At 35.9% G+C, this 14005-nt stretch overlaps 1 protein-coding gene across 14 annotated transcripts in view; it reads right to left on the bottom strand.

Annotated features, from left to right (window-relative positions):
- LOC121316843 (dystonin-like) overlaps positions 1-14005 on the bottom strand; it is a 184373-nt gene that overhangs the window by 158373 nt on the left and 11995 nt on the right. Inside the window, exon 1 of one of the 14 annotated variants that reach the window (XM_041252109.1) lies at positions 12058-12211. The exons of the other annotated variants lie outside the window; for them this stretch is intronic. Within the exon in view, the coding sequence (XP_041108043.1) occupies positions 12058-12148 (91 nt within the window). The 5' untranslated portion in view covers positions 12149-12211. Of the gene's footprint in view, positions 1-12057; positions 12212-14005 lie in introns of those variants that run through there. 14 annotated transcript variants of the gene reach the window in all.

Below are 14005 nucleotides of genomic sequence, written 5' to 3'. Positions count from 1 at the left end.
ACCAAAGCAGCAGACAATATATTCTCTTAAAAAACATACAGAACTGCTACCTTTGTATTCAGCAGTGAAATAGTGGTTCATGCCATTGTATTTTATTAACAAGATGTTCTTTATCTGTTCTATTGGACCAGTACTATTGTCAGAGATAAAGTTGGGTTTCAGAAAGAAATACTGTACAATAATTGTAAAATGCATTTTTTAAATCTTTAAAAAGTAGTTTTATATGTTGTGAGCAACATGATTTTAACAATAATGTACTGTTAAAAGTATAGTAGTGGATTCAGATTATAAAGCAACAGATGGTTGACACAGCTGTTGATGGGAACCAGGTGCAATACTGACAGAGGGTCTGTGACAAAGGTCTCTTGGGTACAAAGATCTCAGTAACAATCACTGCCATTTAAAAAATAATATTGTTTATAACATTATTATAGTAGGGTAAAAGTGGGTTCTCATACTGTAATCTACTGTAGTGTGTGTCAATAAAAGTGAAAAATGATGGGGCTCCAAAGTGGCGCATCCGGTAAAGACACTCTGAGTGGAGTGCCCTATAGCCAGGTTATTCCAGGGACTTCCCAGGGTCGACGCACAATTGCCCAGAGCTGTGTTGTCCTTTGACGCTTTAGCTCTGAGGTGGCTGCATGGCAGGCCTTCAGAGTGAAAAGAAGTGGACAGCTGATGGTGCCTGTGTGTGTTTATTACATTATATTGCTCTGTTATATTGATCTGAGATGCTTACCGGTAGGCATTTCTATAATGCATGATGATTGAATAACCTTTTTCTTTCAGTAAGCTTTAAATGTAAAAGCATGACACGCCTGAGATAAAACATACAATAAATCCAGTTATTTACGTGTTATTGTATTATGATCAGCTGTAACTTAGCAACAAGCCCTCAGCAACAAACCTTTAAACACTGCTGAATAAGTAATCAGATGGTCTCCCAGAAAGACAGAAACTGAATAAGTCAACACAGATTGTCTGCCAAACATAAACGACAGAGTACCCTTCATGTTAAAATTACAGTAGTAAGCATTTTGAGAAATGTACCGTATATGTGGGGTTCAGTACAGTTCCTGAATATCACTTAGAAATAATGTTAGGTCACACTGAATTCTGCCAGGGGCTATACACTAACACTGAACCTGCCTGAGACAACTCATTAATGTGTTTTTATAGTAATAAATTATACATTGTGGCAGAGCAGCATTCTACAGCATATCAGAACCAACCTGATCCACCTCAGGCCACCAAAATGTAAAGTATTACATTCACATTTCATTGCATTTGCATCTCATTTAAGACTTCCGGAAAATAATCGTCTAAAAATACTTGTAGATTTCAGATTTCAGAACTGCTCAGCTACAGTAAGTACTAATACAAACAAACCGTATCAAGAGTTTACAGATGGCTTCTTTAAAATGTTGTGTTTTTTTTAGGTCAGGACTGTTTGACTGATTGGCTCTTGGGCCATACATAGCTTACTGTCACTTTTAATTTAGAGGTGAAATATACAGTACAGTAAGGCTGTCAATTGGTTCAAAAAGACTGCAAGGACAATATTAGTCTTTGGTAGATTGTACAGTAAAAGTGAAACACAATCAAATTTTGTATTTAGCTTGTAAACATTTTTTTTATGTTTCCAAGCTAAAGTGCAAAAATAATGATGCAGTTAAAAAAAAAAAAAAAAAAAAAAGTTGGTCAGTTCCGTTTTAGGCCAGGAAGGATTTTGAACAACCAGAACACTAATCAGTATAATTGCACACTCATAAAAAGAGTGCACAGCATAATGGTCAATTACTACTTGACTAATGTATAAAACAAAAACTGCTGACTGGCTGTAACCGGGGTGTTCTGTTACTGTGTGGGAATCGTCTGTGAAACGAGGGTTTGACATTGAAAAGCCACCCGGACGTCCAGTTTTTATTTCATTTAACAGGTAGGTGCAATGGTTGGTGGCCGCCACTTGAGTACCAACAACGGTATCCCTAGTGCGGGAGAGTATACACAAACACAGTGTACATAAAACTAAATACAAAAAGGCAAAGCAAAACACAGTCAGCAAAACAGCTAGAAAACAAAAACATGTCCAAGCTGGGGCCATGTGCTGCTCCCACTAAAAGGGAGGTCCCGCTCCAGGAACCTTCTCCCTGCACAAACTATATACTTTTGTGGGTTTAAAATCCCCTAAATGAATCCCTTTCTAAAGTATGGTAAGAATCCCGGTTAAACACACTGTGGTCCTCGTCTTGGTTCACTCACCCTGGTTAAACACACAGGGTCAATTGCAACGAACTTGTAGATTTAGTATGGAGTTGCGGACTTGCTAATAGGTACTACCTCAGGATCATCCCCAGCTGAGTACTAACTTAGTACTAATTGCAATGAAAAACAAAATATGGGGAACAAAGTTGGGGACTAGTTGAACAGGAACTAAAGGGGGTTTTATGAAATCTGGAATTTATGATGCGATCAGAAACTCTGAGGCTGTGTAAACAGCGCCTGCTACTGTGGTAACTGTACGTCTGTTCTTTTTTACGTTAAGCAGTTTTGTGTTATTTTTATTTTTTACAAGGGGTTAATTAAGTAGCAGCCAAAATTGTTTATTCCAGACTTGGAAATAATCTGTAACAATGGTGCAAATTTGTGATTGTTATCGTCGATACGTGCAGATATTACACCGTGCAAGTATCGCAAAGTCCCTAAACAATATGTCAAAATAAATTAGTTCTGCACCGTATAAAAAAAGTTCTTGCTAGTCTATTAACCAGTTTTAAATTTAAAGCATTTTAGTTTCAGCTTTATTGTTAAAGTTTTCACATGTGCAATACTGTCCTACAAATACTACATGATACTGTGATCATTGCACTGTGTCATGTTAATGAACTAGAGCTAAGTTTTAAAACTGAGAGTTAGCAAATGCCTATTGTTAAAGTGTACTACAGTTAGTAATCCTGTCCAATTACTGATATCTTAAAACTGAAGGGCTATATAAAAACGATAAATATTGTAACTCATTTTAGAAGGCCTTTTTTTGTTCTCCAAGTTGCAACAATGACATATATTTGAATGTTTTTTAAATTAAAACTGACATTTTTGTATTTCTACTTTTAAATTTAAAAAACATTTAAATACATGTTTACTTAACTGACATTTTTCTTTGTGAACGTGCTAAGTGATGAATGCCAATTCAAAAACAGTCAAAATCTACCAAGGTAGCAAATCTGCAAATTTAATACCAGCCAAAATTTCCAGTTATACGGTACATTAGTTTCTTAAAGGATTTCCACTATCTTATTAGAAATGTACTGTTTAGCACTGATCGGTACATTCTACTGTGCCCCTAGCATTTGAATAATGCTTTACATTACATTGTTCTGTGTGTGATTAAACACCTTTACAGTAAAATATGGGTTGCTTATGATATATAATGGTAATTAAACCACATATAAATGCGTGCTTGTATGTATAAACACTGCTTATGTAGCGCTAGCCATTAGTAACATTGAAAAACAAAAACCATATCTGAGTAGATTTTGACTCTTTTTTACCGACACACAACCAATAGTGCCATAGTTTTTAACGTCTTGAACCGGTAACTTCCAGGCTACAGGGCGCATCCTGCGCTCCACACAGACAGCCTTTGCCATATGTGTCACTCGGGAGCCCCCCACTAGCACACTCTTTATCTGAGCCTTCAGTAACAGACACAGACACCCTTTGGACTATACAACAAAGACACCATAATGGGCTACACTTTATCTCACTTGCAATGCATGCTATAAATCAATGTATGAAAGGTAAAAACAATTTGAAATCCCCCTGAGCCCTGTGTTTTTTCCTGTATGCAAAGAAAACCTAAGTAGACTAACATGACCACATCTGTGGCACCAGGACCAGGCCGGAAGGGAATATAATAGGTGAAGTTCCACCTATTACAGCTAGCAAATGCTAACTCAACAAACAAAAAATATGCAACATTTTAGCAGTTAGACAAAAGAAACCTTAAGCTGGATAACTTAGTATGCAAGACAGAAGTCTCCTAGCTCCATTAGTCACCCTTATATTCATTTGCTGTTAGAGCTTGAACGTATCTAAATAATTCACAGACGCTCCAATCAATCAATGTTGTGATATCCAAGCTCTGTTTCTCTTTCTGAATGAATACATTTCACACATCCTCTGCCCATTACATTTCCACCACTTCCCTGGTTCCCTCCTTCGCTCTTTCCAAAATAACACATCTTATCATAGTTAATGCTTAACATACCTGATCACATTAATCCCTTTTCAGTAGTGCATTCTTGGGCAGCAGGCATTCAATTAGGTATGCAAAGCCCAGGTATTCTCAACTCAATATCCAGACCATTTATAAGGTATTAGAAAAAGTACAAGCTTAGCAAGACCCAGATAAAGGACATAAACCCAGTGAAAAATATGAATATATTTCAGTTGCTGATTTAATTATAAAATAAGGTAGTGCTATGCTGGAAATATAAGGTGTTGCTGTAGCAATACAGCTTCCTTTTCTCTTTTAAAAAGAGAGTAGGATATTTGTTTATTTTTATACATCAGCTTGGGATTCAGGTTTTTGCAGTAATTTGAGTGCATGATCATTCGTTCAAAGGTCAGTGCTGTCATACGCCTCATTTAAGCGCAGCGCTATTTTCATTACACATCTACAGAAGTACAAACTGTGTGGCAGACATTTCCCTGTCTCTGCTTTCATCCACACAAGAATGATGGGAAGCATGCCCCTGCATAACTAAATTGTAAAACACTGTAGTTCTGCAAATCATGCTGTGCCAACAAACCGCTGTGTCCTAAACCCTGCTTTTCCATACTGCCTGTTCATTTCTGTCAGCATGTCTGAGAACCCTTACATTTGGAATATTTTAAGCTCTTTCATTAATTAGCTACAACACATTCCAAACTACTGCAGGGGCTCTATTTAGAAATAGGAAGGACTCTAAATGCACCATCTTAATAACTATTGCTATTCAGCTCTTAAGACTTCGGTGATGTGATTTACTGAAATAGCCTTAATTTAAACAGACACCCTGTACAGAAAGGTATGCAGGTATATGCTGAACTAGAACTCACCAATGTCTCTGTAGATATTCACTTGTCTGGGTATCTAATAGAAGGTGATATAATGTCATTGATCTGTGTTTGCAATGGGTGACTTACTAGACTGAATGCTAATTAAAACTGTTTCCCTTTCTCAGTGTAATGTATGTATTCATGTTTGGGGGTGAAGCTTTTGCTAGGTAAGTGCAGTACCTCAACTCATGCTAGCGATTTTGTTAAGCTTACATGTACCTCACTGGTTGTATCCCATACTCAACATGGTAAACTTACATACCTAGAGAAGAACATATACATGTGGCTTTAGAAAAACAGCTTTAGTTTGTTAATGGGTTCAAAATAGGGACCCTTTTTCTATTGCTTGATTGTGTTTGCAAAGGAGCTTTCTCAAATAAATAGCCACCAAGGCTATTAATGTTGGACAAGTCTGATGAAAATGCCCTATCTTATTGCACTGTAACAGACTGAGTACCTGAACATGTAACCAAATGTTACTGTACCAATCCTAGTAATATGTTTTTAATTTTACTGTAAGGATATGCATTTTTTGTATTTATTTTTTTAACAAGGCTATGCAGTATAATATCATAGCCAATGCAGATGTCTGATCCCCAAAAAATTGCCAGACAAAGCAATAAAGTTTGGAGGCATCAAGTTACGCCAGACAGCCACAAGACAATAGTGCTGCACGAACCGAGTGTTCGATTACTCGGATTGAGCTCTCCACAGAAATCATTGCTGACAATCAGGCGAAGGTCATTGGTACTGAGTTACTATGCGACTATGATGATTGGTTTTTTTCCATGGACTCTGGAGAACAACGATCTACACAAATACAAGCAGCTGTTTCTTAACTTGTTTCACTTGGAATAGTAAATTAGCCTAATCAACACCAATGACCCTCGTCTGTGGAGAGCTTGAACCGCATAATTGGTTCATGCAGCACTATAAGACAACATGGATGACTGTGTAAAAACAGTATTAATGTAAAACCCTGCCCATATACCAGGACAAATCAAATGGCAACTAAAGGAAAGCTGCAGCTCTTCTAAAATGACATTCTTTGAGTCCCCTTGGACACTGCATGGTTGCTAGCTCTGCATGAAGTGTTACGCAGAAGCCCTGTACATTTTTCAATCTGACAGTCTTGTTTAAGATTAGAGCACATGGACAATACACGCCTTTCTTGCCACGCTAATGTAATCTTTCCAAGTGAATGAAAGAAACTCTTCATGTGTAAGGACAATTACCACATCAGCATTGAAAAATGCAACTCGCACACCCACGTCAAATAAATCAAATGTTTAAAAACTCTGCTTTAATGGCCATTTCTATAAGGGCCAAAATGGGGAATGTGACCTCTGGAATTCTAAAAGGTTCAATTACATGCCTTTACATTTAGTTGAAAAAATTTAGTTTTGGTTTTTAATGTAAACAAAGAATTAAACATAGCAATTAAAAATGGCAAGTAATAATAAGTTGAGAGTTATTGGCAGCTTTATACCAAACTGGACATAAAATAACATAACTCCTTTTAAAACTGTACTTATTACAGGATAAACAAGAAACTTTTATTAATTACATAAAGTACTATAGTTTATGAGCATAACCTTTTACAAATTATTTCTTCCATTAAAATGTATAACGGGGGGGATGCTCCAGTTATCAAAAAAGGAAAACAAAATATTATATAACCAAAAGCTCTCAATTCAATCTACATTATCTAGGTCTATCTGTTACTTTGAATTTCTTGTAGGTTGTTCCTTTTACTTTATATTAAAAAAATAAATAAATAAAAGAATACCTTAGCTTAAAGTGACACAGCAATTTGGAAATACACTGTGTGTTATACACACAGCAGTGCATGTTAAATGCATAATGTAGCATACAGTAGTTTATTCCAACCTTCAGAACATGCCACTACTGCAGCACTGTATATTAAAATGTGAGTGCAACTCTTACAAAATGTAAACATCCTCATGGCATCTGTGTTCTCTTACAAAAAGCAAAACATTTATAAAATTCAACAATAAACCACAATTGTACCAAAAAAAAAATGTTTCTCAAACGTACTGTACCATTATAGTTGATAGAAATATTTCAACATGAAAGACTGATGCAGTCGTGTCATTATGTTTACAAAATATATAAATTATATATATATATATATATATATAATATATATATATATATATATATATAGTACAGGTTCAGGTCAACAGTAACATGTAAAAAAATTTACTAAAAGAAAGAAAAAAACACCAATTACAATTCTATAATTACGACGTCTCGTTGAGGCCATCAAACTTTTTTTTTTTCTATATTATTTCAAGCTCCAACATTAAATGCTTCAGCTATTTGGTAACTTTGCTAAGTGCGATTTCCTTTCTGAAAAAAACATGCTAATGATTATGTGAGGTAAATAGCTCTGAGAATATAGTCCTATTTTGATGGAAGTAATAATAAACTACTTTCAGTACAGACTCCATCACGCAATTCAATTCTACTCGTCTATTTTTTTTCCTGATTCTAATAACCTTATTTGTCCAAATAAATATATAGCAACTATTTCCATTCTAACCAACAGCCACAGGCCAAAAATGTGCACATTTCAGCAAAAACTAAAATCTCATTGCATGTTATACAGTGCATCTTCTTAACCAGCGGCAGAATGAGTCTGCACTATTTCTTGCTATTCCACATCCATTTTTTAAAGGTGCAGGAATAATTATTGTTGTTGCTGTATTCTGAACTCACATGATGGGAGTAGCAAGAGATCATGGGGAAGATGCATTTTCTGATGTAAAGGTTAATTAGATCTTTCTCATTTTTTTTGTCAATGTATGGAACAGTTGGCCACAATTAGAACATACAGTACAGTAGTCACTGTAAGATAAACATATATAAGGTTATGTAAATATTTTGTAACACTTTTTGCATGTTTTTTTCTACTTTACCCCTATATATATATTTATATATATATATATACATATATATATATATATATATATATATATAACAGCACATATAATTATAGCACATATATGTATGACTACTTGTACAAACATATGTATGACTACTTGTACTGTTCAAAAGCATTACAGTCTCATTGATCACAAGATTGCTGTTATATGACAAACACATTCCCCACAATTAATCACGGTTGCTACTGTTTTTTTTGGAATAGGAATTCATAACAAATCAGTATTCCAAATATAAATATATTTTAAAAATACTGCTTTTATTGGACATGTGTGACAGAACTTCACATGCTCGAGATAAAAACTGATGTTTTGGAATAATATCAGAATGTCTGGTCTTATTCGGAATACTGATAGTCAAACTGCTCATCTTATTCTGATTAATAACGGATAGATGTAGGCTATGACAGGAGAAGGCAGACACACCTAGGTACTGGAACAAAATGGACTGAAGATAGTAATTAACCACCAACAAACAAGGTAATATACTACGCCCATTAAGATTAAAGGCCTACTTGGTGTCTGTGATCCAGAAAAACAATATATATATATATATATATAAAACTGCATCATCATTCACACTGATGTTGCTTTAAAATAAGGTGCTTTCAGGAGACCTAACAGCTGTTCATCACTGTGAGATGGAGCACTCTCCATTGCTTTTGCCATTGCCAGATGTGAATTTTTTGCATGCAGCAGAAGAAAAAGGTGCTTTTCTTTTTAACCAGCGCTCCACTTATTTTTATTTTTTTTAATTCTTTACACTCAGCCCTATTTCTGCCTATTGTTCACTGTTTTCATTTATGTATGTTTAACTACTGGATAGTTTATACATGCATATATATATATATATATATATATATATATATATATATATATATATATATATATATATATATATATATATATATATATATATATAGTAAATCATAGATGGCTAAATAAAAAATAAATTAAAAAAGCATTGTACCACTGAATCTAAATATGAAATGTGTATGTGTGTGTTTGGGGGGGGTTGCTGAGCTTCTAAGCTTTCCAATGATACCGCCCCTTTCAGTCTAGCTGCTATAATGACGAGCAATAGACTCGAAACCTAAGCTGTGAACTCTGTCACATGATGAGAGGCTTAACTTCAGGTGACTATAGTTCCGGCTAGGAGTACCGCATACACACACTGAATATGTCTTTGAAAAACCCTAACTCTGTACTTTTAAACAATCTATGAGTCAGACAGGTGGCTGAGTAATATGTGCGTAACCTTCGCTGCACTGGCGCCCCAAAATGAATGGGGCTGAGTTTTAAGAGTTAAACCGAAAGCCACTGCTTGCAAAACACCTAGACAAACTTAATACTGTCTTTTTTTTTCAAAACTGTTTACTTACTGCAGTGTACTGAGTTTCTATAATGTTTAAAGATAGTGGCTGAGAATCAAATACAAGAGAATAAAGTCTTGCGGCACTTAAAATATCCAGCACTAGTTTTATTTATTTTAACCAGAACTACTCCGAATGCGGCTCATGGTGCTTTAGTCACTGACACGCACTTCCTTAGAGACTGTTTCAGGCATTCTAAACTGGGTGGAAAAATACAGTAGCTCGGTCTCTTAAAATATCTCTGCAGGATTTTCCCGCACTGAAAGTTGCAGATATGTGGGCGCAACTTGGAAAACGTGCAATTCCCGCGATCATGTGCTGAAATTTAAGCCCTGATAATGAATTAGTAATTGAATCCCAGCACAACTGTATAAATAGATACACGAAACAGTCACTCAGGGTAGGGTGTTCAGTGTGCAGAGAAACGGAGAGATAGTCGGGAGTAAGCTTTACTAAATAATTATAATTGCTATTCGAGCTGGTTTTACACCCACGCGATACTTGATTTATTTAGCATATCTGCAGAGTTTGTTTGTTTGTCTATTTGTTTTGGCCACCGCGCCATTATGTTTGTTCAGTCAGTGTTTGTTTTGTGCAACTCTTACTTTGAAATTTTACAGTACTGTGTTCTTCCGGGTCTGACGTCACCACCACCAGCCAGCCTGTCCACAGAGGGTCAGCAATTGTCTAAGTGCAAGGCAAAACCCTTACATCATATTATAATGTTTGCACCTGCTTAGTATCCAGATCCTGACCAATTCCGTACTCTTTTCTTCCTTTGAATGCATTTCAACATGATTAATGATGACAAAGTGCAAATTTGATAGCTGGTGCAGAACTCCAGGTGAGCACCATTCTTTACATATACTGCATTTTTATCGACTGATAAAATCAAACTTTACTGCTGCTGAGCACGATTTACGGCAGCATTATGGGGGTTTTACAACTGCAAATCACTTTGCGAGTATCCTTACATAACCCCCATGGTCCACAAAATATGCAACAAGTTCTACTTCTCTATAACTGTTTTTTTATTATTATTTTGATTTACTGTAACACACAGTGGTAAAGCACTGATTATGAAGTATCCTTGGTCACAGCATACAGTACAGTAGTCAATGCAAGATTCTAAAGGCATGCAGTCTAAACATGCCACTTTTTGTTTTCTCAGTAAAGATATTGACTTGTTTTGCAAAAGCCTGTTTTGATCAAGTTTTTTAAAAACATATTTGAAAAAAGATCTTTTGTATTATTGTCTAACTCTACTGCCTCCAGACAAAAAGTCACAAATTCCAAATGATGCTACATCATATGTTTCCATCTACTGGGTCCAAGCCTTAAGCTTTTGCACAGCTGACTCTGTTAATTTCAATATCCAACAGCTGAGACAAATCTAATTTGGTACTCAAAAAGGCTAACATGAAATACAAAATAGCCAGAACCAACAGCTTACTGTTTCCTTTTCCCACAATTCAGAATCTTGTTTAACTATTTTAAAAAATATGTGAAAAAACCAAAACAAAAAATGTGATTATGTCTGCCTACATATGCTTCAATTTCAATTGAATTCCATTGTTTCCACTGAGACTAGCCAGGCCAAAGCACTGAAAGATGATGTCATACAGTTCAAAGCCCTGGATTGTTGGAATAGATGTTCGAAATGTAATGTCTTCTGCAGGTTTCCCGTAATAACTGTACTGGCTTTCAGAAGCAGTACAAATTGGGTCTATAAAAGCACCACACATGATGCACTAAAGAGCAACTTAACTTCATCCCCTGTATTGATCAGGGTTTTTTTTTTTTTGTTTGTTTTGCATATACATTATATTCATTGGATCTTTTTGTCTGCAATGACACTGTTTGTATTTTCTGGCATGAGGGTGTTAAACCTGGCCTGATATTGTATGACCATTTCTATCCATGAAAACACATCAAATGAATTATGTGATTGATAGATAGACAGATAGATAGATAGATAGATAGATAGATAGATATACAAAATGAAAGATATTTACAGCACTGAATTAAACAGGTACCACACCCTTCCAAGACCCAGTCTCTACTAGTATTCATCAGCAGCAGCATCCTATAGCACACTTAACAAATCACAAGAAAACAATAATAATGATCACTTCTACTGAGAAATCAAAACAAAAACGTTATCTTCCACCTACATTATTATAATCTCCATCCATATTAAAAAACGTTAACATTTCTTACATAACCTTGTTTCCTAAATTACAAGTGCTGTAGATTTGCAGTAGAACCACTTATAAACAACATGCTCTAACAAACATAAGTATTTTAACATTCCCTAGTCGTGGTGAAAATAACGCCCATTCATCAGAGATCGCACTCAGGTTTAAAACAATGCAGCACTTCATGCGCTCACGAGCAAAGTTAAATCTTAAAACTTTACATCTTACGCAGCAAAACCAGTGTGTAACACAGTCGAATCGCATTTAGCCTCGCTAGAAGCAGTAAATAGCAAAACCGTGTAAGCAAACACTTGTTTACTGGTCTGTCACGCGGCGATTAAGGGCATGGCTCCCTTTGCCCTTACAGACCGTTAATTTGGCCCAATTAAAGGTACACAATTATGCAAGAGCATTTACCTTTATGTCTTCCAAGTACAACCTCATACGCCTGAAGGTATTCCTTTTCGTCTGCATATCCATAAGCAGCAGGGGGTGAACACTCAGCCATGACAGGGTTTTAAAACTGGGCACTTACTGCAGGCTCGTCTAAGGAGCCTTGGACTCGCCGCAGAAGGATGCAAGCGATCAGCGCGTCTGCGAAAGGAAACGCCCCTCTCCACCTCCCCGAGTCATAAACTCCAATGGAAAACGAGGCTTCCTTCTCTGATTTCATTTGGAAATCTCTACCGTGCTTTCAGCTGCAGAAAACTAGCTAAGGGACCTCATGAATACCGGTCCATAGTGAGCAGCTGTCGCAATGCTATGCATAACAACTTCTTTCAAGTATGTTGTATATACTCTTTGCTTTCTGCCCATTTTATTTCGTTATATGTACCAGTATGCGTCCTTTCCTCGTTTAAAATCTACACACACGTTAAAAAGATCTATAGCTTAACGTATACTTCTACATTGTTTGTTAAACCCTAATGACAACAGCGTTTGCTGCATTTAAATCTGTGTTTACTTTGTCCTGCATTTGTCGAACCATCTAGGAAAAAATTTAATGGGAAACCGGGAAAAAAAAGTAAAGTCTAGTAGGAATTAAAAATGTCAAATTGACTGGAAATTGATTTTTGTCAGTATTTTGTGGAAGATTAAATATAGGAAATGAATACATTTTTCAGTATTTTGTATTAAATATATATGATATATATTATTATATATACTATCATATATATATATATAATATATATATATATATATAGAGTGTGTGTGTGTGTGTGTGTTTTGCAAAACAGGCTTATCAGGGATGCAAAATATTTGTATTTTATTCAAGAACACTCTCATGGACATTCCTACATTTCTGTGTTCGCCGGTAGGGTGTAAACTAAAGCAGCAATTTCCCCCACCCCCACCCCCCACCCTCATTCAAAATGGTCCCGTCCTGGTCCTAAAGCAAGACGAGTATGCTGTGAGAGCCAGGAGCGATAAGCTTTACAGCAGGGGTCTCCAACCCTGGTCCTGGCGAGATTCGTTTCAACCAATCTCTCAGTTACTTAATTTAACCAATTATTGGCTTAATTAGTCAAGATTAACAGGTGTTCCAGATCTTTAGCCACTGATGATGTAAAGACTCCTATAAAACCTGCTGGATAGGGGCTCTCCAGTACCAGGGTTGGAGATCCCTGCTTTACAAACCATCATCGTCAGTTTAAATAATGTCAAATTATTAATTCAATACAATGATATTGCATATTCTTCGTCTAATTTGACAGCACCTATTGATTACTCATACAGTAGTTCGATATTTTTCATTTTGTCAACACAAAATTGTCGTTACAATTGAATATTCAGATGTCTTTTAATGGGTGGAATACATGGTGTGCACACGTGATTACTGTACGTACACAAACATTCATTTGTATTATGATATAAACAGTACAGGTGGTCAAAGGTGGTAATATAGTAGTCTGGTTTTTAAGTCAGTAAGTAATTCTCGTAAAGAGCTGTGTCCATCCAGTGGAAAAAAACGAGCACTCAATTCAAAGCCCATTTACTGTACTATTCCAAAGTGATTGTCTATCTCTCTAGGAGCACTCTCTTATTTACAAAACCATCTAGTTAGAAACCACGACGTGGTTCAAAGTGACCATCTCGCCAGCAATTGATGAATTCCCGGTAGACTGAATCAATATGTATAAAAGAGACTTGCTTTTCATATTTTATAAAATATCAAGGATTCCAATGTAAAGGTATTTTCGAGCCAACTGTATCAGGGATTATTCCAGTACCAACGCAATTTATATATTGCTTTTATGAGGAGATTACAGGCTTAGGAAAATGAGAACAAAGGTGGGTTATTATATATCTGAATCTGTGTTTCCCAGATGTTCTTGTTGCTGAAAATAAATAAGATCGTTACCTT

Source organism: Polyodon spathula, chromosome 6, assembly GCF_017654505.1.
Source record: "Polyodon spathula isolate WHYD16114869_AA chromosome 6, ASM1765450v1, whole genome shotgun sequence".
In the NCBI taxonomy this organism is placed as follows: Eukaryota; Metazoa; Chordata; class Actinopteri; order Acipenseriformes; family Polyodontidae; genus Polyodon; species Polyodon spathula.
Note: the sequence above shows the minus strand (reverse complement) of the source record. Positions and strands in the feature narration are given on the sequence as shown.